General features: G+C 39.0%; 2 protein-coding genes across 12 annotated transcripts in view; one reads left to right on the forward strand and one right to left on the reverse strand.

The window, feature by feature from the left end:
- Ppip5k2 (diphosphoinositol pentakisphosphate kinase 2) overlaps positions 1–707 on the reverse strand; it is a 64728-nt gene extending 64021 nt beyond the window's left edge. For 4 of the 10 annotated variants that reach the window (XM_038340575.2, XM_038340569.2, XM_038340571.2 and 1 more), the window contains exon 1: positions 481–705. The gene's annotated coding sequence lies outside the window, so the exon portion shown is untranslated. Of the gene's footprint in view, positions 1–480 lie in introns of all 10 variants that reach the window. The other 6 variants (XM_038340572.2, XM_038340566.2, XM_038340565.2 and 3 more) reach the window with 3 other exon arrangements.
- Positions 1–26577, forward strand: Gin1 (gypsy retrotransposon integrase 1). Of its 2 annotated transcripts, XM_038340577.1 has the most exons (7): positions 1–891; positions 10794–10939; positions 12749–12942; positions 15241–15546; positions 17287–17646; positions 18552–18834; positions 25131–26577. In XM_038340577.1, exons 2-7 carry the CDS (start codon positions 10801–10803, stop codon positions 25403–25405), a joined length of 1557 nt encoding a protein of 518 aa, XP_038196505.1. In that variant the 5' UTR covers positions 1–891; positions 10794–10800; the 3' UTR covers positions 25406–26577. The 2 variants fall into 2 exon arrangements, with proteins under 2 accessions (XP_038196505.1, XP_038196506.1); XM_038340578.1 differs by lacking the exon at positions 10794–10939.

The following is a 26577-nucleotide window of genomic DNA, read 5'->3' on the forward strand; positions in this document are numbered from 1 at the left end:
GGGCGCGGCATTGACCTGCAACCTAGTATCTCACCGGGCGAAGCAGCGGGCACACGGTGCTTTTGTTCCTTGAAAGTGGGTGTGGAAAGACAAGACAAGCATAGTGATGGAGACTACGAAATGAAGCAGCCACCTCTTCCCACAGCAAAACCCAAACAATGCTGCACACCTCTGTGCAAGGAGATTCAGATACAAGTTAGGCAGCTCCCTCCGAGCAGAACTGCTTTCTCAAACCCGAGACATGAAAGGAGGAAGCGACGCGGGAAGTGGAAGAGAAATCAAGCCTGAAAAGGACCCTGGAGCTGGACTGTCACTCCTCCAAGACCACGCCGCCACTCGCTCCTGTTCGTGCCTCTGGCAAGAGCACGTGTCTGGGGTCCGCGGAGCAGAGCGTGGAGACAAAGCAAACACTTAAAGGCGGCAATGAGCCTCCGGCCATCCGGTCTGGCTCCGGTTCTCCACCGAGCTCCCGGTCCTCACCTGCCTCGGCTGCGGTCATCAAGCGATCCGTGGGAGATGCTTGAGCCCATCCAGGTTTCGGTTCCTCCCCTTTAACTGCGGGCTCAAGGGTGAGGTAGGTGCTCGGGCAGAGGCGGCTCTCGGAGGCGTGGACCTGAAATCATCCCTCTTCGGCAAAAGCGGAACGGCTGGCACGGCTACACCTCGGGAGCCTCCGACACGCCTCTTCCCCGCCCGCCCTCCACCGGTCTCACACCGAAACCGCACCGGCCGGGACAGTTTCCGCCGGACCAACGCTCCGCCTGAACTTTCCTGTTCCACCACCGCCACCCCCCAGGCCAAACTCCGACCCCGGTAGTTCCGTTTCCGGCAGCACCAGATAAGTCGCGAGAGGAAAGTTAAAACCTGCTGTTTGCATTTAGGACCACTTCGGTGAGTGGTCATTCTAGTGTGTTCTGTTATACCCTCCCCCCCCTTTTTTTTTAAAGTGAGACGTAACCTGATAAATAACTTTAAAACGGATCCCTTCGACTGCTCTAAGGAAGGGTTTGACGAGGTGGAGGTTTCGCGCAGGCGCCGTTGGGGCGGGAGGGCCTTGAGTTTTGCTAGCCGAGCGGAAGCTGGCTGCAAAGAGGCGAGGACTTGTTGGGCTCAGGGAGTTGGCGACTATGTGATTGAGTTGTCAACGGTCATTTTCTTGCTTATACAAGGATTAGCTGGACCTTGCCCTCGGGAGCCAGTTAACAAGCTGTCAAATGCTTGCGGAGCGCTCCCTCGCTGGCGGCTGCGAATGCTTGACTGCATTCAAAACTGCACTCGGCCGCTTGGCTGACGCCGGCGAAGTCTCACCCTGAATCGTGGAATCGAAAACCTACACCAAAGTGAAGAAATAAGCTCAAGGGGGAGTCTTAACATGCAGCTTTAAAGGAAACGTACCCTTTTAAATCTCACTGAATTCTTTCGTGGATTTTTCGAACCTCGGTTGAGAATTTTCAAAATAGACATGAGTTTGTCCTGTGCGGAAGGTTTTGGAAGTAAAGGGATTTCTTGTTAATTGTGTAACCCTAAGTGAGACAGATTACAGAGTGTTCTCCCCAGTCTTCTCCCCGCCGTGTTCCAGTTAATACATAAATTGTGCTGGTTCAGTTTTCAGAGATTAACCTAGAGTAATTCATATGTCAGAATTCTCATCCCGAATTACTGTGTTTATTAAAACATTACACGCTTTATGTTTTTAAGTTGGAATACAAACTTACCTTCCACTGATTTTAACGGTAGCTTCGTGGTTAGTAGGAAATGGTATGAGGAAACAAATCCTTATTTAAAGGGATATTTAATCGCTTGGGTATTAGATACCCACGATAAAATCATTGAAGAAGTTAAGCAATAAGTATCACTAAAAAATACAAAAAATACTTGTTTTATGTAATGTTGTACACGAAGCATGGTGTGAAAAAACTTAACCAAATAGCCTGATGATCTTGCAGCAGTGAAAGTTGTTGTGATGAGCCATCTTCAATGCCTTTTCTAACGTCTGAGTTCTTGAAAATATAAGAATATTTTTAAAGTCCTAAAATATTCTTTATAGGTATGATTTTCTTTCCATTTTACGTAGTTACTGTTTCTCCTTTACATCTGTCACTGTCTTAAGAACCAGCAGGTGATGAACTACATTAAATAGTAATGTAAGTCACGATAAAGTGTATACACTGGGAGGCTGAGGCAGGAGAATCACCATGAGTTTGAAGCCAGCCCCATCTACCTACTAAATTCCAGGATCCAGGACAGCACTGGCTACAGATACCAAAAAAAAAAAAAAAAAAAAAAAAAAAGCAAGTAATACTCTTGCCAGGTCCTTTGAACTTCACTATTAACAGTAGAACATAGATATTGCTCTAAAATATTAAATACATTAGTAAAAGGTTTTTAAATTTCTTGAACAATTTTGACAAAGAAGGTTCTATTGCTTTAAGCAACTTGATTGAAAACTTATAAATATAACAGTGACTATATATCATTTTACCATTTGCAAAAGACTTTGAAATCCATTATTTTGATGATCTTTTTGGTTTTGGAAAAGGAGAGACAATTATTATGGCCTTCTCCCCCCCCCCCCCCAACATGGTCACTAAGACCTAGGTAAATGACACACACCTAAAATTCTTACTCCCAATTGATGACTTCAAAACACCCCCTACTTGTGTCCTTATATATTCTTACCAACAGTGCACAGGTCTCTGGGTTTTGTTGCCTGCGTTTGTATACTCACGTCTTTATATGACTGTCCTGGACATTGTCCTTTTTCTAGTGATGTTGAGTATTTCTCATGTGCTTATTAACGATACTCCTTTTGTAGATGCTCAGTTCAGACTTCATGCCCATGCTTAGTGCTAGACTGTTTGCTTTCTTGTTAGGCTTTGAGTTCTTTTTTTTTTATATTTTATTTATTTATTTATTTATTTATTTATTTATTATGTATACAATATTCTGTCTGTGTGTATGCCTGCAGGCCAGAAGAGGGCACCAGACCCCATTACAGATGGTTGTGAGCCACCATGTGGTTGCTGGGAATTGAACTCAGGACCTTTGGAAGAGCAGGCAATGCTCTTAACCTCTGAGCCATCTCTCCAGCCCCAGGCTTTGAGTTCTTTATCAATTCTTTGTCAGAGATCGGTACTACAAATATTCTCCTTCAGCTGCGTTTCTTAGCAGTGTCTTTAAAAAGAGGTTTGAATCTTTTCCTTCAGAAGTGACGCTTTGTACTTACTCCGTAGTCTAGCAAGCTCACCAACATTTTATTTTGTTTTATTTTTCTTTTCTGGAAATGCTGTCATTTTAGCTTTTAAGTATGGGTCTGTGACCATTTGTGAGCTAATTTTTACTTGGCCTATGAGATATAAGTTCGTGGGTTGTTTTTTTATATGGATGCTTAATTGGTCCAGCATTTCTTTGGGACCCTTGTTAAAAATCATTTTGCCATAGCTGAGCGGCTGTTTCTAGACACTGTTCTGGCTGATGGATTGACAGTTACCATTTTACCAGTCCACAGTCTTCAAGTCATCCACTGTGAAAACTCTTCCGTCTTTTTTCACACTCATTTCACCTCTTCTGAGCCTTTTGATTTTTACATATCACTTTAGAATTAACTTACTGGGTTTTACAAAAGATAAGGTAAAATGGAAATAGTTTCTTTCTGAAATGTCTAAAAAAAAAAAAAAAGTCCCTGTCTAGAATATTTAAAAAAAAAAAAAAAACCTGTAAGTTCCTCCCTTCCTAACAAAGAAAAAAAACTAGGTAACTGCATTAACATGCCAATTCTCCTCAAACTGGGATTGCATTGGCTCTGTAGATCAATGGGAAGGACATTGGAGTGTTAATGGAGTTATCTCATTTCATTATTGTGTTCTTTATTTGTTTTAAATGTTGTTCCACCTTCTAAAGAATATCAGGCCTTCAGTCGTGCAAGTTTTCTTTCTATAGCAAAAATAATAAAAACCCAGAGACAGATACGGGGGTTCAAGCTGAAGATGAGAAAAGCAAAGCAACCAGCCAGGGGCTCTTAACTCTACCTCAGACGGAAGTGGGAGATCCTGCCTCCAGGAATCCTCAGACTGAGATTGAGCATGAGACCTGTCTCCTCCTGTTTTGTATGCCTCTCTAGTGCTGGGATTAAAGGTGTGTGCCACCACCACCCGGTCTCTATAGCTGACCAGTGTGGCTGCTGGGATTAAAGGGTGTGCCACCACCACCCGGTCTCTATAGCTGACCAGTGTGGCTGCTGGGATTAAAGGGTGAGCCACCACCACCCGGTCTCTATAGCTTACCAGTGTGGCTGCTGGGATTAAAGGGTGTGCCACCACCACCCGGTCTCTATAGCTGACCAGTGTGGCTGCTGGGATTAAAGGGTGTGCCACCACCACCCGGTCTCTATAGCTGACTAGTGTGGCTGCGTTGCACTCTGATCTTCAGTAAGCTTTATTTATTAAAACACAAATAATCCACCACTATGTCCTTCCTCTGTTTCCAATGGCCTGTAGTAGCCCTGGTGTTAGAACTAACTGTTTTGGATTATGCCTTTCATGAAAGCCAAATCTCCTATTTATTTACGTGCTTACTTATTTTCTTGAGCTATAAGATGCACAAAGCAAATAAAAGGGATACAAATAGGAAAGGAAGAGGTCAAAGTATCTTTATTTACAAGTATAATGATTTTATACAATAAAGGCCATAATGACTCCCATCAGAAAACTCATAGGTTGGTTAAAACACTTTCAGCAAGTGACAGGATAAAAAGTTAACATACAAAAATCTGTAGCCCTCCTATATATGATAAACATACAAAAATCTGTAGCCTTCCTATATATGATAAACAAGCATGCTGAGGAAGCAAGCAGGGAAAGGTTCCCATTCACAGTCATCTAAAGCTCAACAATACAACTTTGCAATAAACTCGCCAATGAGGTGAAAGGGCTCTATAACATGAACCTTAAAGTAAGGCCTACTGTGTTTGTGCCTTTAATCTTAGTGCTTGGGAGGCATAGGCAGGCAGATTTCTGTGTTCAAGGCTAGCCTGGTATACATAGACAGTTCTAAACCAGGCAGGATTACACTGTGAGATCCTGCATAAAAAACAAAACCAAAAAATAAAAGAAGAAGAATCCCATGCTATGCTATGCTATGCTATGCTATGCTATGCTATGCTATGCTATGCTCTTGGATTACAAGAATCTATATTATGAAATGACTGTTTTACCAAAAGTGATGCAATCCAATGCCATTCTTCACAGAAATACTTTTAAAAAGTCAAACTCACTTGGAAGCACAAAAGCCCTTAAAGTAGCCAAATCAATCCTGAGCAAAAATCAAGAAGGGTAGATGGTGTCACCATATAGCAAAAATAAAGAAGGGTGGAAGGTGTCCCCATGCCTGATTTCTGTTACATTACAGAACCATAGTGATAAAAACAGCATGGTACCAGCAAAAATTAAAGTTCCAGATTTGAACCTATGCAGCTATAGCCAAGAAATTTTTGACAGAGATGCCAAAAATTCTTGTTGTAATATAGACAGTCTCCTTAGCAAACGGCGCTTGGAAAACTGGAAAGCGTTCCATGGAAAAATGAAGCCTAGATCCTATCTCTCACCTTGGTTAAAATCAACTCCAAGTGTCTCAAAGACTTCAACATCAGACCTGAAGCTCTGAAACTGCCAGATGAAAAGGTAGGGAAAATGCATCAGGATATAGGTGTATGTGAGGACTTCCTGTGTAGGACTCCAGTTACTCAGGAAATAAGGCCAACAATCAAAAATGACACTGGATTAGTTGGTATTGTCAACTTGACGGGTTTTGTTTAGAATTACCTGGGAGGCAAACGTCTCAGAACGCCTCTGAGGAATTAACTAGATGGAATTAGTTGAGCTGGGAAGACCTAGTAGATGGCATCTCAGTCCTAACCTTCATAGTATTCTGCTTGCTAGGAGAATGCAGTGTGCCAGGCTGCCTCACTCCCGCTGGCTGACTTCCCTTTCGTGCTCTGGTGGTTTTCAACTGTGAACCAGAATAATCCAGTACTTCCTGAGATGCTCTCGCCAGGGTTTTTGTAACAACAGTGACAAAAGTAACCAGTATAGCCACTTCACAGCAAAGGGAGCTGTCAGGTGAAGAGACAGCCTGCACAATGTGGGGACATCATTCCGAAGAATTACACATCTGCTAGAGATGCAAAGAAATCAAAATCCTAAAATAAATAATCCAGGTTTATAAATGGGTTAAGGATTGAGCAGAAAATTCTCAAAAGAGAAATACAAATAACCAAAGCCATTTTCTAAAAAAAAAAAAAAAATGTTTTACATCTTTACCCACCAGATAAGTGCAAGTTAAATTTGAAATTCCACCTCTACCCAGTAAGAGTGGCCAGCATCAAGAAATCCAGTGATAACAAAAGCAGGCCAAGGATATGAGAAAAGGGAACTACTACTCAGTTTTGGTGGGGATGTAAACTGGTCCAGCCACAATGGAAATAAGCTTGGGGCTTCTTACAAAACTAAAGACCGAACTCCTGATTGACCTAGCTGTGTAATTTCTGGGCATATACCAAGGGTCTTTGTATCTTTTCACAGAGGTATTTGCATATCTATGCTTGCTGTTCTTCTATTCACAGTAGTAAGGAAAGCGAATCAATACGAATGTCCATCAAAGAGTGTGGGTAATGCATTTGTAGAACATACTGTCTTAGTTAGGTTTTCTGTTGCTGTGAAGAGACACCATGGTCATAGCAGCTCTTAGAAAAGAAAACATTTCATTGTGGTGGCGTGCTTACAGTTTCATGCGGCGCACCATGCCTGTCTGCACTCTATGTGCCGCCATACCATTCATGAACCAGGCAAGGGGCTGGAGATTGAAACACACAGAGACACAAACACAGGTCGTCCTTGATGCCAAAAATTCTTGAAACTAGAATGCCCCCTTTATTGTTTCTAGGGGCAGCTTATATAGGGATAACCACGCCCCAGCCAAAAGCACCAGAAACCATTCCCCTGCCATCAGGAACGCCTGAGGGTCTCATGCTCAGAGCAGCTGTAAACACTCAGATCAGGGAAAAACAAGTTGTTTACAAGAAATTCAGGATCTGGGGGTTCACAGCTCCCAACAGTTTCAGAGGTTTAGCCCATTATCATCATGGGGGGATGTGGCGTCGTGCACGCAGATGTGGTGTACTACAGAAGGATCTGAGAGTTCTTACATGTTGACTCACAGGAAACAGGAAGTGGTCTGGTCTGACACACTGGGCGTGGCTTGAGCCTGTCTGAGACCTCAAAGCCCACCTCCACAGTGACACACTTCCTCCCACAAGGTCATACCAACTCCAACAACACCACACCTACTAATAGTGCCACTCCTTTGAGGGTCTCTTCCTTCAAACCACCACACATACATATCATAGAATTTTGTTCAGCCATAAGAGAAATTTTCAAAAACAAACAAAAGGAATTAATTGAAAATACTGTCTTACATAAGTTACTTCAGGTTGACAAATATTATGTGTTTTCCCATGTTTGAGCCTTTTCTCCTTAGCTTCTAATTTTAAGACGTAAGTGTGTTAATTTGGGAATAATTACATGTAGAGGACAGGAAAGCAGAAAGGAGTCCCTGAGAGGGGGAGAAGGAGGTTCTAAGCGATGGTAAATTCATCTGATATAAAGTGGAAAAGAGACTAACCATGGTGGAAAGGCTTAAGAGGACTAGATAGATTTGGGAGAGAAGTAGATGAGAGGTAGGGTCAAAAAAAACTAAATAGGAATGAAAAATACATAAAGGAAGCCTACTACTTTGTAAGCTATTTAAAACATAGTTTTTTTAAAAAAAATGATTTTTAGATTATAATAAAGTACTCATCATATTGACCTGGATCAGCAGATTGTTCTTCAGTGAAAGAGTCTTAAATGGGAGGACCGGAGGGAGAAGATAAGAAAGCCATGGTCACAGGATCTTGCATAAGCTGCTTGGCTTGTGCCAAGCAAGTTTACTAAGTACAGCATTTTCTATACAGGTTTTAGGGGAGAAATGGGACAGTGTCAGTGAAAGCTGTCACCCAATGGGACTAAGTCAGCAGGAGGCTAATCAAGCAGTGTTGCACAAAGGGAACACCGAGTATCTCAAGACAGTCACAGAACGAGCACACAGAGGCCTTGGCACTGTTCACGTGGTTCCATAAAGTGGGAAGTTGAGTTCTCAGGATCTGAAGCTGCAGCCTTTCCAAGGCCCCGGCCCCAAGCATAATCCAGGTTTTAGAGAATGAACCATGTTCCTCCTTATATCAGGACCCCAGGGGAAGCTCTAGCGTCCTGGCTCCAGGCTATTACTGCCACTGTCAAACATGTTTATAAGTTAGAGAAGGAAGTGTGAAGCTGAATGTATCTATTAGCTACTCATAACCTCAGTTCTGGGAACCACCATTCTAATGCCTGTTTCTGTTCATTTGACAATATGTGTCTTTTTAAAATTTCAGTTAGCATGCTGTCCTCAAGATTCATCCATATTTTCGCATGTGTTAGAATCACCTCTCTTTTAAGGCAGAATAATAGTTCTCTATGTGTACATGCCATATTTTGATTATATATGGCACTGGCTACTTGGATTTTTTCCAGTTAGTATTTTCCAGCTGCTATGAATAAAGCTTGAGTTTAGCTTTCAATATAATCTCCAGCCCCACTATAATGTAAACTTCATAAGGGTTATCATTATTGTATCTCCAATTTTGTGTCTGGCATGTGCCAGATACTTGTACTTGGTAGTCTGTCTGTCTGTCTGTCTGTCTGTCTGTGTATGGGTACACTGTGCATATGTGTAGGACTCAGGTTTAAAACCCAGGATCTTATGTCTTTTCAAGCACTTATCACTGACTATGGACCCTGTCGTGGTTCATTCTTTTAGAGATGCTTTAGAAAATGTGATAGCTACATTCGTCATTTGTTTGAAGGATAGTCATCTACTATAAAATGACTAGTATCTCCAGTTCAAAGTGGGCTCATGCAAGGTACGTCAGTGTGTGCCTCTGTTTTTAAGATTTAGGGCTCCAAGGGAGAAGGGTGACAGGTACTAGGGCAATCCTGAGCTTCATCAAAACCCTGTCTCCAAAAAGGTGAGTTTAAATCATTGTTTAATGATAATACTTTATAGCTGAATTAACCTATTTGTAGGTTCTGATGGGACTATTTTATCATTATGGAGTCTTTATAAGTATAATGGTCTCCAACCTGGTGGAGGCAGTTTCTCAGTTGAGGCTCCATCCTCCCTGGTGTGTCAAGTTGATCAGTCATCACAATTCCTAGATTGTTTTAATGAGTGACAACCATCCATATTGTCTTCAGAATTTTGAAATTGTATTGGAGTTCCAGTAAATACATTCTTGGGACTTTTGAAGGAACCATTTAAGAGGTGTGGAGAGAAAGAAACCTGAGAATTAGAAGTACCGAGGAAAATGACTGCTCTATGACTCAAGTTTCAGAGAGAAAGGAGGCCAACTTGCAGTGAGAGAAAGGATAGGGGTAAGGAGCTCTCAGCAGGACTCTCTAAAGAGGTTAGCTAAATACCCTGACCTCTTCTGCATTCTGGTTCTTCTTATCATTGCTCATGATGGGCAATACCTATTGGATAACAGCTAATATGTCCGCACAAGGTCAGTCTCGTAGGACATGGCAGCCAGGAAAGAAATGTAATGAGGAGATGAGCAGGCCTGCATTTCATCCCGCCAGGCTCCTGCATAGCTAGCTTAACCCCGGAAATAACAATACACAAACTGTATTCATTTAAACACTGCTTGGCCCATTAGCTCTAGCCTCTTACTGGCTATCACATCTTGACTAACCCATATCTAATAATCTGTATGCCACCACGAGATTGTGGTTTACCGGGAAAGATGCAGCATGTCTGACCTGGCGGCTGGCTCCATGGCTTCTGTCCCAGAGAGGAGAGGCATGGCGGCTGCCCGAGGCATCTGCCTCACTCCCAGCATCTTGTTCTGTCTACTCCACCCACCTAAGGGCTGGCCTATCAAATGGGCCAAGGCAGTTTCTTTATTAACCAAATGAAATCAACTCAAACAGAAGACACTCACACATCAAAGAAAGACCAAAAATTAATTTGGATGGTTGAGTTGATAGGCACCTACATAACTGCCATAGTGTCATTCTTGCCAATGAAAATGTGGAAAAAATTTTCTTTTATTTTAAAAAGGTCCCATATCGATGGAAGTCCACAATGGAAAGGGGAACTTTTATTGAAGGAAAACTAGGTTTATATATGGTTCAGAGCATATGGAATCTGGTTGCTAAATGGCTATCATTTAATTTTAGCATTTATAAAAGATGTTAAATGTGATTTCAGTAGAATTTTGTTTTTACTTTGCAATAATCTTGAATGTGAATGCATTTAAAAGTAATGTGAGATTGTGGTTCTCTCCTTAAATATTACATAACAAAGCCAACCCTTGTGAATAACCTTTCTTCGGATGCTAACAAGAGTCTCCAGTCAAACTTCTGAAGTATACGGACTCATTTCCTTCTTCTCCCCCGTATTCCAAATGTTCAGCATTTCTTACATCTCATGAAAGAAGACAAGATAATTTGTCTTGATGAATCTCAAAAGTGGCATCCAGATGTTTTAGTGTGTAGGCATCACTCTGTCCCCATTCTGTACTGCAATTAGCTCCCTCGCAGATAATATTCTGGGAATGCTCAATTCATGCAGAAGCAGAAATGTGACAGAAGCCTGAACTGAAATAGCAGTGGAATTAGCCTGTCATTTAAGTAATGTCTTTAAATAATCTTACCTAGGTTCACGATGGTCCGTAGTGGGAAAAATGGTGACCTTCATCTTAAGCAGATTGCCTATTATAAGCGCACAGGTGAATATCATCCAACTACACTGTCAAGTGAGAGAAGTGGCATAAGACGAGCAGCAAAGAAATTTGTCTTCAAAGGTGAAATTAATGTCTAAATCTTAAATTATAGATTACTTCCCATGTGTGTTTGTAGGATCCTGGGAAATTCTCTAGTATTTGGTTATTGCTAAGCAGTTATCCGCTAAATTTTTAGATGATCATGCTCAAAAATAACACAACAATGATAGTAAAGCTAACTGAAGGCTGGTAAGCATGAAGAAGACCTGTTCAGGGGCTGGAGAGATAGCTCAGGAGCTAAAAGCACATAGTGATCAAGTTCGGTTTCCAGGGCCTGTGTTGGGCAGCTCTCAGCCGTCTCTAACTCCAGCTCCCAGGGAGTCTGGGCCTCCAGTTTGGCACGTCCCAGCACTCAAGTGCACATACCCACACATAGTCAGACACATGTACACATAGTTTAAAATAAAAGCTAAAACAGCAAATATAAAAAGAAAAGAAAATGACTTATTAAATTGTAGATCAAAATAAATAACTGTGAAAATCACAAAATTACTTTCTCTTTCTGTTGCCATCTAATGATACTTCCTTGATTGACCTTCAGGCACTGATGCCATGGTGTTGAGGAAGTTAGTGAATGTTTGGTATGAAAATGCTAACAGAATGAACTCGCTAAAGTAAAATAATGGAAGAAACTAACTGTATTCATAGCTGAGTTTGCCCACATACCTGCCCCTCCCCACACAGTGTCATTAATTATTCTCAGGATTACGTTTGTTTTTTTGCCTTGACACTCTATCAGTACATTAAATATTTGAGAAGCAGCCGGGCAATTATGAGAGCTTATGACAGCTTTCCCTCCTTTCTGCCTCCTTCAGTAGAGAAAACAAACTGAGCATGAGGTAATTAGAAGGCACGATCAACATTACCAAATGAGTGTTGGTGCTATTAATGGCAGTTCTGCCTAGAAATAGAGCACTAGGCTTCTTCCAAATCAGATCAGAGTATAAGGTTGCAAATTCTAAAGTTATAAATCAACCCCTGTTCATGTCTCCCTATACAGCTTCCTTCCAGTAACTCCTATTCTTAGCAATAGACAAACCTCTTACACTTAAGTGGAGTGCATTCATTCATTCATCCATCCATTCATTTAATCATTTATATTTAAAATATTTGTTGAATATTTCTGGTATACCAATCTTATTCTAGGCCCAGGGATATACTAATGAGTAAGATAGGGTTTCAGCTTTCCAGTTGCTTACCTTCTAATTTAAGTTCTGTGTTTATTAATCACCCTAGGATCTTAATGATGTATTCTGGAGTCTGCATAGCTACCCCATATGAACTGGGGAGATAATTAATGATTCTCCTGTTCCCTACTTGTTCCTCCGCTTAGATATCCTCAAAGGAAAGGAGAAGTGAGAAGCATGTTCCTTTCACTATGCTGTCCCTCCCTTTACTCAACTCACAACAAGGGAAGGAAGGGGTGCTTGCAGAGAACAGCTATAATGAGTTTTTCAGAACATTTTGTATCCCAAAGCTCCTCATTTATATAGAATTCACTTTATAACCTAAGCCACTGTCAGTAGCTTCTACAAGTCTCTCCCTAATTTGAGTACTCCCATAGACAGGCCATTTCATATTCTCATGGTTATCACTTGCTTTAGTGATATGCATACTCTATTTCCATTGATTCCTACAGAAGTATAGCACCTAAGGGTCCTTCTGGTCTTCAGGACGCATGACAATAGCATTGAAAATAAATATTCTGTTTCAAAGAAAGATTTTGTAAAAATAAAACTAAAAGTCTTCATGGTTTTAAGTTAAGTCTATAATGGCCTAAACATTATGTAGCTTTGAAATTACACATATTTTTTATGTCATTCATTTCAGACAAAAAGCTGTTTTATGTTGGAAAAGACAGAAAACAAAATCGTCTGGTAGTTGTTTCAGAAGAGGAAAAAAAGAAAGTCCTAAGAGAATGCCATGAAAATGGCACTGGTGTTCATCATGGAATATCCAGAACTCTAACTCTGGTGGAGTCAAGTTACTACTGGACCTCTGTGACCAATGACGTCAAACAGTGGGTATGATACGCTTGTGTCTTTAGAAATTTTTTATTGTCTTTCTAATGAATACAATTTTCACTATTGCTTAAAATATTATGTACATATCACCTATGGTGTAAGTACTTTCTATGTTAGTTTTGAACTAAGAAAACATTTAAATCAAAAGTAAATTTATTTCTCTTTATAATTATTTTAAATCAGTAGAGTATAATCTAAGAGAATTCAATATTTTGCTAGGAAATTATTGAGAATTGGAGCATTGACCTCCATTTTGCAGGCAGAATTCAATTGAGGTTGAAATTCTTTTGCTAACCATTATGTCCTTTTTTAAAAAAAAAGAAAGATTTATATATTTATTATATATACAGTGCTTTGACTGCATATATGCTTGCCCACCAGAAGAGAGCACCAGATCTCATTACAGATGGTTGTGAACCACCATGTGGGTGCTGGGAATTGAACCTAGGACTTCTGGAAGAGCAGCCCGTGCTCTTAACCTCTGAACCATTTCTCCAACCACCAACTATTATATTCTTAATGCCATCATGAATGACTTCATATGCTATATGACCAAAATAAGTATGTTCATAATAAATCAATCCCAGAATGGATTCCTCGCCTTTGTGCCATTCCAAATCTAGAAAAATGTCACATCTAAATGGCAGTAACCTAAACTCAGATTATGAGTGTTCCATGAGTCCTTTCACAGCGTTCAGTGAAATAAATATAAAAAGGTTTCATTTGAAAGATAAGGCTACTTATAACTGGTGAGTGCATTTAAGTTGGAAAGTGAGAGTGGTCACCAAGAATGACTGTGATGAGCCCTTGCCCAGCTCACTAGCCCACTCTCATTTCCAGGGGTGCCTTTGTAGAATACAAACACTATCTCTGTTTCTATCACCTTGAAAAAGAATTATTTTGGTCATAATGATGAAAGTTTGTGTTTTTATTTTTGTTTTTAATTTTTTTTTTTTAGAACTTGGTTTGAAAATAATTTTCAAAGTGAAATTCTGGAAATGTTTTAAAAATAGCACCATCTATAAATTAATCAATTGCTCTCTTCTTCATCCTTTTATCAGGGGTTCTCAACCCTCCTAATACTGCCACCCCTTTAATACTGTTCCTCCGGTTACGGTGACCACCAACCATAAAATTATTTCATGGCTTCTTCATACCTGTAATTTTGCTGCTGTTGTGAATCATAATGTAAATATCTGATATGCAGAATATCTGACATGTGACCCCAAGGGATCAGAACCCACAGGTTGAAAACTGCTGTCTTAAATAAAAGCTTCATGAGACCTGGATTTTTACCTGGAAATAGGGAGGCTTCTGGCATCTTTAGATATTACTTGACTAAAATTACAGTTCAGCAAATATTAGTGAAATAGGTGGATGAATGAACTTTAGAATAAAAACTGTAGGAAGAAATGCCATTTGTATGAATACATTTTTGCATAGCCATGCATGCTGGCTTAAAAGTATAGAAAATGAAATACTTCATGGTAGCCCATTAAGAGATTTTTTTTCTTTTTTTATGTTCTTTCTTTCTTCCTTCCTTTCTTTTCTTTCCTTTTTTTTTTTTCAATATTTGAATTTACTATGTTGCCCAGACTCTTTGACTGTGGCAACCCTCTGGATTTAGCATCCTAAGTCAAAGGATTACATAAATGTGCTACCACAGCTAGCTGTAGAAGCTTTTTGCATTAATTAAAAACAAAATGATCAGAAGCACTGTATTCTGAAAAAAATCTTCCCGGATGCTATGTTTCTGACATCTTACCTTCTGGAACATGACTTTGCCACCTCCTCGTCCCTTATAGCAATCGAAACACAAAGTCTTCAGGTCGAGTGAAGCTAATCCATCTCATGAATATGCCTCTCGGGTCATTCTGTAATTAATGTCAGAACAGTCTCTAGAACATGTATGTTGTTCTAGATCCCTCGACTCTCAATAAAAGAAGGCTTATCTAAAAAAAAAATGATCAAAGACTTATTGTGAGATCTGTTGATATAATATTTATTTGAATTTGAATCAGGATTGTGTTCCATTTGAGATTGTCGTTTAGTCAGAGTAGCAATGAGGAAACCCTGTGGTGCTGATGTTTGGACTTACCAGCCACACAGGTGTAGTGACTGATATTTGCTTGGTGTTCTAAATAAAAGGCTTTATTCCATGGGCTATCTCATGCCAGTAAACTTCCTGTAAAATACAAAGTACCTGTTGACTGCTTAAGATTTCGCTTTATAAAACTGATTTCTGTTACCGTGAATATTTTAACAATTATATGTGTTTTCCTTGTCATGTCTCTGTAGGTATATGCTTGTCAGCATTGCCAAGTAGCAAAAAATACCGTTCTGGTGGGACCTCAGCAGCACCTTCTCACCGTGGGAAGCCCATGGAGTGTAGTTACTGTTGATCTCATGGGACCTTTTCATACAAGCGACAGAAGTCATGTGTATGCTATAATCGTGACCGATTTGTTCACAAAATGGATTATGATTTTGCCTTTATGTGATGTTTCAGCGTCAGAAATTTCCAAAGCTATTATCAATATATTTTTCTTATATGGACCTTCTCAGAAAATAATAATGGATCAAAGAGATGAATTCATTGAACAGGTAGGACAAAGTGCTCACATTTGGGAGCAGGTATCACTCCCAGTGTCTGACACACAGTTCTTTGTGCTTTATAGAGTATTTAATATATTCAAATAAATTGCTGTAGATATGCAAGTATATAATATATGCTCCTAGATTTGTTGAACTAGAGATTAAGAGAGCAGAATTTTTATTATTATGTTACCACTAAGTAATTGTAAGTCTGTCTTTTGATATCGTCAAACTAAAATGTGACGATTAAACCAGATAATATTTGTTTACTTCAAGCTTAAGAACAACCAAAAATAAAAATATAATAAAATGATATTAACTAAAATGAAATAATTGGACATATTTATATTATGTTAAAAATACAAAGAATAATTTTGTATGTACATATTATATTCATATAGGTAACTGTGATGATAGGTATACAAACTAAAAGGCTTTATTAATGCTCCAGATTGAAAATAACTGAGTCATTCAGTAGCCACACATGATATGTGAAGTGCAGTAAGAGAAGTAGATTCCTCATTCGTTCTTCATTTCAGCAGTTAATTAGATTTATAAACACAAAATCTAAATTTTACCAAGCGACTCAGGATAGAGTGATCATATGACTTAAGTATCATCTCCCACATAAGAATGGTGGGGAGTCAGCTCAGGTGCGAGCCACAGAGAATTCCTCTCCCTTTCCTAAACTAGATGGAGTAGAAGCGTACTCTGTACTCCAGTAGAAGTGTAAGCTGCCTGAGGTTGGAAGGACAGCCGTGCTCATGAGTGGGAACTCGGGCTCCCAGCTTCCGCCTTCCCATCTCTGAGCCCACGTCGTAAGGCTGAATTGCGGATAACAAGGGAGGACAGCGGGCAGAAAAGAGAGCTAGTGCTGGCAGAGTTTGTGCAGAAATCTAAACTTCCATCCTTCTCTGACACCGCTCTCACACTTCTACCTTCTACGGACCTTGGGAAATATGAGATATAGAAACTTTATCTTTCTAATAATTCTGAGAGTTACTTGTAGAAAATATTCTTCCAAAGAGAAGTTTATTAGCTAAAGGTTAACAAAATGAAAATAGCAGAGAATAGGGGAGCATCAAGGCAGGAAAATGGTTGTTCTGTGTTTGAAAGACTTACTATTAAAGTGTCCTAAACTCATACTGAATTCCTTGAAGTCCTGGCCATAAAAAAATATTATTATAACAGTGATAGTAATTGCCATTAAATTCTATAAATTCCATACTCCTTACTGAGAACTATTTGAGAACATTACTTTGTGAACACCCCTAGGCAGCTGTGGGTAGGCTTGTTCTCAACTTAGAAATGAGGAAACTGAGTGCAGAGGTTTAGTGCCTGTGTCATGTGGTCTTGTGGTTCCTTGAGAAAAAAAAAAGAACAACTAAAAACATTCTACTGAATTGAAAGTTACTTGACCACAAGATTAGTTTGGAATTCTGCTCTTCCATTTCCTGTTGTGTGTGTATATTAGGTGCTTAGACTTCCAAAGCTTAAGTTCATGCCTTTAAAATGGAGTTAATAATACATCATAAAGTCATCCCTATGTGTAGTAACAAAAATGACACCTAATGGGTTGATCGGCACTTAGTAAGGACCCAGTCAGTAGAATTAACCCAAAATGCTTACATGTTTTAGCTGAATGCCTGTAGTCAGTGAATGACAAGAGTTGGGTTTCTTGAAATCTTTTTTAAGCCAGAGGAATAATACAAATATTGAATAGTCCGTTTTCTTTTTTGTATGTTTCAGATCAATACAGAACTGTATAGATTGTTCGGTACAAAACAGATTGTAATTTCTCATGCTTCTGAAAGTGTCCATCCATCCGAGAGTACACCGAGCACAGTCAAAGCCTTTCTTTCCAAATACTGTGCCGAGCACCCCAACAACTGGGATGAACACCTGCCAGCGCTTTCCTTTGCCTTCAATGTGACACGCTCAGAGCCTACTAAGAACACACCGTTTTTCCAAATGTTCAACCGGAACCCTTGTGTGCTGGAGTGTTCTCATGAAGCGGGTGGTGAAAATACAAGTGTGTTTGCCAGAATCGTAGCTGCAGTTAGAGAGGCTGATGCAGTACTGGAGAACAAGACACCGTCAGCCGGCCAGGTAATTCGGTCTACTAGAAAAGTTCTGTGAAGCCCTGCAAAAGAGGAATTATGTTTAAAATCTCAGCATGTGGACATGTTCATGTATGTGGACATGATATACCCTTAAGCAAAAACTAAAACGTTTTTATCTTCCAAGTTCTGCTTATTTTGGTTAAGTAATATGCTTGTTCATTGTTTTCGTGTGTATGTGCTTTATGTAGATTAGGATGTGTGTGTGCAGGTGCGTGTGCACTTGTGTGAGCACGCGTATGGAGGCTGGTAATAGACATCCACTGTCTTCCTCACTCTCAGCCTTAGTTTTTGAATCAAGGTCCCTCCCTGAAACTGGAGCTCCCCAATTCAGCTGCATAGCCTGACCAGAGTGCACCTGCCTGTGCCAGTCTCACCCCTTCCCTCAGCTGCTGAGGCTACAGATGTGCGTTACTGTGAGGCTACAGATGTGTGTTACTGTGAGGCTACAGATATGGTGTGTTACTGTGAGGCTACAGATGTGTGTTACTGTGTCCAGTGGTGCGCAGAATTTGAACTCGGGTCCTAGCGAGTATGTTTCAGGATTTTATCACTGAATATGTTTCCCAACCCTAAGAAGTCTGCTTGTAAGCTATGAAATTCTGAGACTGCTGGGAAAGCTATGGCTTTAGAGAGATTGGGAAGGCCTGGTTTCTAATCTGTATCCTTGAAAGCAGCTGTGGAGCTTCGCACTCTGTCCTTTTACTAGTGCAAGTCCTCAGAGCCACTCAGCGTGATTACCATCTGTGTGAGGAGAGAGATACTGACTTCAGTAAAGAACTAACTAGGGTTCAGTCCTTCCTTCATTCACAGCTCAGCAAATCCCCACTGCCATGGTCTTACCACCCTGTGCATTTCAACCTAAGTCCTGTCATGATGCTCTTTCATTTCCAGATGGAGAAAAACAATTTGGATGAACTAAACAAAACCAAGAGTGTTAAAAAGAAACCAAAGCAGCTAAATCCTTTTCACTTAAAAGTGGGTCATGAAGTCCTCAGACAAAGGAAAAACTGGTGGAAAGATGGCCGTTTCCAGTCTGAATGGGTTGGTCCTTGTGTCATAGACTATATTACAGAAGGTGGATGTGCTGTTCTGAGAGATAACACTGGGACCCGGCTTAAAAGGCCTATCAAAATGTCCCACCTTAGACCTTATGTGAGAGAGTCCGCTGAGCAAGGTAAGTGTTTGTAGCTCCTCTAGTGTGCTGTCTTTTCTGCAAAGAGAGACTGGAATTTCAAACAATCTTTTCCTTTTTGGTCAAATTGCTTCCTCTAAATTTTATAGTATTTGATAAGAGTTTTAGTTTTCCCTAGTAATCTGATTAGAGTGTAATTTACTAACATTTTTTAAACTTTTTTGTTGAAAATGGATTTTTTTCATACCATATATTCTGATTGCCTTTTCCCATTCTCCAACTCCTCCCAGATCCTCCCCACTTTCCCACCGACCCAAATCCACTCTTTCTCTTTCTTACTAGAAAATAAGCAGGCATATAGTAGCAGTAGTAGTAGTAGTAGTAGTTCATAAAAAACAAACAGGATTTTTGTTCGGACTTCTGTTAACTTTTCATAATTGCTGTGAAAAATGCTGAACCTGTTTCAAAAAAGGAAAGATTCCACCTACAGTTTTGTATAATATTCTGCTACTTTTGCCTCATTTTTATGTGGAAAAACAGCCGTTATGATTATTTAGTGCCAAAGAGAAACATATTGTCCAGAATCTAATTGTGAGATAAATAAGGGAACTTTATTTCCTTTTAATGTGGCTTCATAATTAGATCATAGGTTGGGATGAGTAAGGGTGTAGGATGGGAAATATTCAGAATGCTATCAGACCATAGAATTATGGCATTCCCATAATTATATGCATTTAATTATAAATATAATTAAATATAATTATAATTATTATATTCTATTATAATTTTATAATTATGGGAGTGTTATAATGCCCAAGACTATGCCAACGGGCATTCCTTTATAGGCCTTGAATGATATTTTGACATGGTTTTCAGATTAAGTCCCCTTACTTCTTCAGTGTCATGAGGAGCGTGGGCCCTTTGTTCCATCCCGCCCAGCTAGTTTACACCCGAAATAATCACACAGAAATTGTATTAATTAAATTACTGTCTGGCCCATTAGCTCTAGCCTCTTATTGGCTACCTCTCACGTCTTGATTTAACCCATTTCTAATAATCTGTCTATCACCATGAGGTCTCGGCTTACCGGAAAGATTCAGCATGTCTGACTTGGCGGCTCCATGGCAGCTCTCTCTCTCTCTCTCTCTCTCTCTGACTCTCTTCTTCCTCCCAGAATTCAGTTCTGTCTGCTCCACCTACATAAATGCTGCCCTACCAAAAGGTCAAGGCAATTTCTTTAGTCAACCAATGAAAGCAACGCATAGACAGAAGAACCTCCTACACCATTTCAAGATTATTTTATTTTTTCCTACTGTATTTGCTCCTTTGAACTCCTCTGAGGTAGATAAATGAGAGGATGTTATTTGGCTCTTATTTTATAATTATGCTTTTTCTGTAAAGAGCATGGTACTTTGCATCATTTTCATGCAGTGCATATCATTGCTCATTTTGTACAATGAATAAATATTATATAAACAGAAGAAAAATGATGCATTAATACTATTTGAATGCAGGTTACATCTAATGGTGATGTAATTTATTTTTTAAATATCAAAACAAGTTACTTACTAGGCACAAGTAAATAACAAGCAATAAGCAATGACCTAAATTCCTTTGTTGATATATGAAGGCCTTATGGGGCTCTTCAGTATAGTAGTACTTACCCACTTCTGGACACCAGCACTTTGTTAATAGCTCTTGGTACTTTTCTTTCTTGTGATGGAACCAGTTGCTCTAGTCAGAAGCTTAGCTCAGATTGTTCTGATTCCAAACACGTGGTAATTTCATCCTCCCTGAAAGAGGGCAGTATGTTCATTCTCTGTGTCTTCTCACTTCAGAGCTGTTTATAGACTCTCCCTTTTACACACTAAGTGGGGGAAAAGGGATTGTATGAGTTCTTTTATCCCACCAAGATTCCTCCTTCCCCTTCAGAATATATTTCCTTCTAATGATAATATTCATTCATATGAAGTTTACTTATAAAATGTTGCTGCATCAAGATCTTATGCAGCATTCTTCAGTTTTCTCTTATCAGAGACATTCAGATTGGAAGTCAGCTAGTTTCCATCCGAGTATGTCAGAAACAAGCAGAGAAGACAGCTGTCCACATAGAAGCAGTATGCTTCTCGCTGTATGTTTACAGTGTCTGGAATGTTTCTTCTAGTAATATAAGAAAAGTGTAGTGTTACTATTGGTGTAAACACACACATTTGAAGTTTGTTAGTGGATTTATTTTCAAGTTTCCTACCAACCATGCTCTGAACTAGTTCTTCAGTAGTGTTTGGTCCTGTGTGTGTGTGTGTGTGTGTGTGTGTGTGTGTCTGTGTGTGTGTGTGTGGTGTTTCATTGGCTGAAATACAAAGGAAATTTGGTGTATTCCATCTTTTTCCTCAGCAACATGCATTTCCCTAAATACCTTTCTCTCAGCAGCTGACCCTGAAGAGTCCCCAAAGTGAATTTAATGAAAACAGTCTCTTTAGCCATCAAACATTTTTATTTGACATAAATTAAAAAACCCAATATCCCAAAGGAGTTGAAGTGTCTGTTTATACTTGTCATATTACTCTGTACTGCTGTTGACTTGTTGGCTGTGTTAAAGAGTCACAGTCTAGAACAGGTGGACTTATATTGCCAAGTTCCCGTCGTTCTTATCTGGAACATAACACTGAGCTAACACATCCCTGTACTGGGTTAGAAGTATTTGCCTTTGCTATTTTAAGCAGGCCTGTTTGCTGTTTCGTCTGATTGGATGCTGAACACTTTTAAGCTCCTTATTTTGATAAAGAATTTTTTAAAAATATACTAGTGACCCTTTGTAACTATAATCTCATTTTAAAGAGATAATTTTGGTGCTGACCTGCTGTCCCATCCAACACAGTCTGGCTTTTAATTTATTTGCTTGATTGATAATAGATTTGGGTCTACTTCACCAAAGATTTAGTTGCATTCTTTAAAAAAAAGAGCCTATTTATGAAATAATTTTTCACTGTGCAAGTTTCATATTGCTGCCATTACAATTTGCAACAGACTTAGTGCTTCAAACATTATTGCCATAAACTTAGGTACTTTAGAATTCCTACATGGGTATTAGTGGGCTGTTGCTAAGTCATTGGCAGGACTTGTTTCTGGAGTATCCAGAAGAGAATGGATTTCCTTGTCCGTTCTAGGTTGTAGCTCAGTGGTCTCAACCTCCCTAATGCGGCCACCCTTTAATACAGTCCCTTATGTTGTGCTGACGCCAACCATAAAATTATCTTGTTGCTACTCCATAACTAGTGTCTCTGCTGTTATGAAGTGTAATCTAAATATCTGGTGAGCAGGGTATCTGATATGCAACCCCTGTGGCCCCCAAAGGGATCACAACCCACAGGCTGAGAGCCACTGTTCTAGCTGCTTCCTTTATCCTGTTCCTTCTCTTCTGTTCTCAAAGCCAGTGATGCCTCATATCCCACTTACCCCCCTCTTCTCCATTTGAGAGCCTTTGTCCTTCGACCCGCCCAAATATTTTAAAATAATCTCACTGTTTTTAAGATCAGATCAGAGGCAGCTTTAATTTCATGACTACCCAAATTCCTTCATGCCATGTAAAGCTACATATCCACTGGTTACAGAGATTAATGGGTATACAAGACTATTATTGTGTTGATGACAGTTAACAGTCTCATTAATAAAACAGTGTGTCATAATGTCATAGTGTCCTAATGCTTTATGACAATAAACCCATGATCTCCACATTATTAGTATTATAGTTTCCTTATAGCTACATACTCTCCAGACCTAGAGCCATCCAATTCATTACTGGTAGCTACTATTGATATTATAACAGCTTAATATACTTAGATGCTATGGTGTCTGCCATCAATGATGATATCATTAACATACCTTAGGTGTTATGATGTCTGCCATCAGTGATGATGTCATCTAACATGTAGACATTGAAATTACGGAATTCCTCATGAATATTTTAAACTCAACGACACTTTCTATCATACCTAGCCTTTTAATTGAGCTTATGAAGCTGGCCTTTTGTATTACGCATAATTCAATAAGTAAGCTGCCATGTTAATTTTCTAATAATAGTCTCCCTTTTAAGTTCATTGACCCTTGTCCATCTTCCTGATGCTTTTAGTGAAAACAGTCATCATCAGTGAATGATTTGTAGTTGGTCTTGCAAAGTTGCTTCTGTTGTGCATCAGTTCTCCAGCCCAGCATGCAGCTCGTCATTCTCTTGCCCCTTGCAATTCTGTGTTCTTTCATTCCCCCACAAATAATTTATCTTCTGAATTTCATTTTCAGTCTGAACACCACATACTCTTTCATGAGAATTAGTAAAGTGTAATACTTTGCATAATAATGAACTAAATGACTAAGCCCAAGCCTATAGAGGATATGAGGCCCTTGTGCACATAAGTAAGTACTAAGGAAAACAGGACAATTAAACCCTTCTGCTTGTCTCTTCAAAGGAAGGAGGTATTGACCTGTTTTCCACCCAGAATGCTGGAAATGGATGTAGTTTATTACCTGGTGATGTTTTGCTATCTGTAGGGCCAGGCTTCACCCGAATCCACCAGACTATTATGTTTGTTTATCCCAGACTTACCCCCGCTACATTTTGAGCATTGCCTCTCAGTCAGTACAACTCATCTTTATGAGCAATGTCACTTTTTACAAGAGATGTTAGTTGTGCTTTACAACAGCCTAGGTAACTTTTGTTAATCCTCATGCCAGACCAATCCTGACTCCTGCAGGCTATTTGACTTGCCTCAGTAATTCTCCCTAGACTTTTATATTGATTGTTTCTGAGTCAACAGTACCCATCCTTATGTAAAGAAACCATATCTACTTTATAAAAAGTTTCAATGTAAACATGTCTTAAACTTTGTTGTGCACATGGGATTGAGTTAACTAATTAGCAGGAAACTTCTTTCTAAAAATGTGCTATGCCTTAAATATGGCTAAAATAAACTGCTTGGTGTCAGACTCTAGAAGTTTGAACCAGCCAGGAAATCTGCTGTATCAGATTTCCTTCTTGCCTCTCTTAGATCATTTCTCTATTTTACAGAGACTCCCACATAAGCCAATTTATGCCACCTGTTTATAGTATGGATTTCTAAGAGCTACTAAAGTTTATAAATTTTAAGTTTTTAAATGTATGAACTTCTAGAGAGGGTTCATTTTCCCAAACATACTACCAATTCTGATGTGATGCCCACTGATCTCTGATCTAAATGGGCAATTAGTCTTCTTTTCCTACACTTAGACTGGAGGGTTCTATAAACCATTAAAATCTTCAGGAGAATCTGTTCATGATTGGGAGACAATCCAGAAAAAGAATGCATTAATTCTAATTAATGTTGACATTAATCAGCAATGGTAGATGAGTTCCTTTTGTAATGAATTAGAATATCAGACCTGGAAGAATCTTTTTTTTCTATTGTATTCTTTGTATTGAAGGAGGTTGCTGTTTTGTTATTAATTTATCAACTTATTTTAAACGTGTTTTTCAGGGAGTTAATGAATATTTTGCTATAGTATAACAAAATACTGACAAGGAAAAGTTCCCTGTTGAGTGTAAATGAGGTAGATCTTAGATTAGGTAGATCTTGAACATTCCTGAGGTTTTTGCTATCAGAGTCAACTTAAATAAAAGGTTAGCTGCTTTATTGGAGCTTGCCTTCCTACACATTCCTGCCACATGAGTCAGATTTGGGCTACTTTATCTTCATCTATTTTATAGCTTTATATTATAACTCATTAATGTAATTGTACTACTGTGAATTCTGTACAAATTGGAAGGCATCTGAAATTAGAAATATAAGAGTTTAGCAATTCAGTTGGCTAAAATACCCTTATTAATTCAGACAAATATGCTTTGTATATGCATATTAAGGATATCATTATCAAAATTATAGTTCTATAATTTTGTTTCAACCTGTATCACTCCTGCCCTTTGACCTATACAGATAATGTGCACCAAGGACCACTCAAGGAAATAGGAAGCTTTGTTTCAGCATCTTTGATGGTCCTACATTCGTTATATGTGAATACTGTGTGTGTGTGTGTGTGTGTGTGTGTGTGTGTGTGTGTGTGTGTGTGTGTATACATAATTTTGTTTGCTTTTGTGTATGTTTAATGTGTAAGAAGTTTGGTTTGGGAAGGGAGGTTGGTTTTTTGTTGTTTGGTTTGGTTTGGGTTTTTGAGACAGTTTTTTGGTTTTGATTTTTTTAACATTCATAACTTATTTTTATTACTTTGAGTTTTGTTCCACACTCAATGCTTAACCTTAAAATGGTGTTTGCCTTCAATTCTAAGATTAAATATTGATCTCTCTCTTTCAGACAGTCTTTATCTCTTACAAGGTTCAGTAGTAGCAGATCACGACTACGTTGGATTACCTGAAATCCCAGTTGGAGCATACCAGGCAAATATTCTGGTAGAAGATGGAACTATTGATGTAGCTGATAATGAGTTATTGGCATCAAGCAAGGATCATGAACTCTTGGAATACAGAAATTCCAAAATCTCTGCATTGGTAGAGGATAACAGTTCTCTTGAGAAACAGACTTTCAGTTTGCTGGATTCTTCGACTCAAGTTCTCGAGTACTTAAGTTAGTAAATACCAAAATTAATTTAAAATGCTTACTTAGAATGTATATAGTTTTCGGTTGTAAGCACTTTATCTATTAAAGTAGGCTGTATAGAAGAAATTTCTTAATATAATATTATTAACTAAATTCTGAAGGCTTATTTTAAACCTATGTAAAATTGTGACACATTTGAATACAAATAAAAATATGTAATAGAAATATACATTGCATAGAATTCAGGAATCTCTTAGACAACAGACAAAATCCATTTGCTTCTTTGGAAATAAATTCAAGGAGAAAATTCTTAAACCTTTTTCTAATATTGGTACTGCATTTTCTGTTCTAGTTTTTTTTTTTTTTCAGAAATATCTTCTCTTTGAAGTAAATTTAAACTACTTTTGGCTTAGTTAATAAATATTTAGTGAACAATAGCATGAGTGAAACTTTTTTTCCTGTGACATTAGAACTTTTTAATTTGTATTTATAGATTTACTTTTGTGTAGTGTCATTGTGTGTATATGTGCGCGCTCGCGTGCGTATGCACGCATGCGTTTCTGATGTGGCTTTGTGCATGCGAGTACATGCCTGTATAGACTAGAAGAAGGTGACAGACATTCTGAAGCTGAAGTTACAGATGGTTATGAGCCAGCCCGTGTGAGTACTGGGAACCAAACTTGGATCTGCTCCGTCAGCAGGATACATTGTAGCCTAAAGGCAAGTGACTGTCAGGGAGAGAATTAAGTCTCTGACATCATAGTACAGACCAAAGAAAATTGCTGATAGAATTCTAGAAAGAAACTGTAAAAGTGGGGGGCGGGGGTGAGTATAGTAGCCTTCTCCTGCTCTCCTCAGCAGAACAGAGTCCATGAAGGGCACCTACTGCAGTGCCCCCATGGTAAATAATGAAGTGCTCGTGTCCTTCCTCATCTCAGTGAAGTCACTGTCCTCTGTTTCTTTTAGAGATCATCTTACTTGAAATCAGCCTGTTTTACTTGTTCTATTTAAAGAGGCATGTCAGCATTCAGAGTCACTTCTGAGTCGCAGATTCTGAACAGCTAAAAATAAAGTTTTCCTTTCCTTAGTAATCTCTCGTCAGATTTTTGTTATGTGTGTATGAGTCATATCAGGCTGCATTGTTCTTCATGCAAATTATCCCCAAATCTTAGTGGCTTAAAACAATAAAGCTTTTTCTTGGCCA

This window comes from Arvicola amphibius, chromosome 8 (assembly GCF_903992535.2).
Source record: "Arvicola amphibius chromosome 8, mArvAmp1.2, whole genome shotgun sequence".
NCBI classification, from domain to species: Eukaryota; Metazoa; Chordata; class Mammalia; order Rodentia; family Cricetidae; genus Arvicola; species Arvicola amphibius.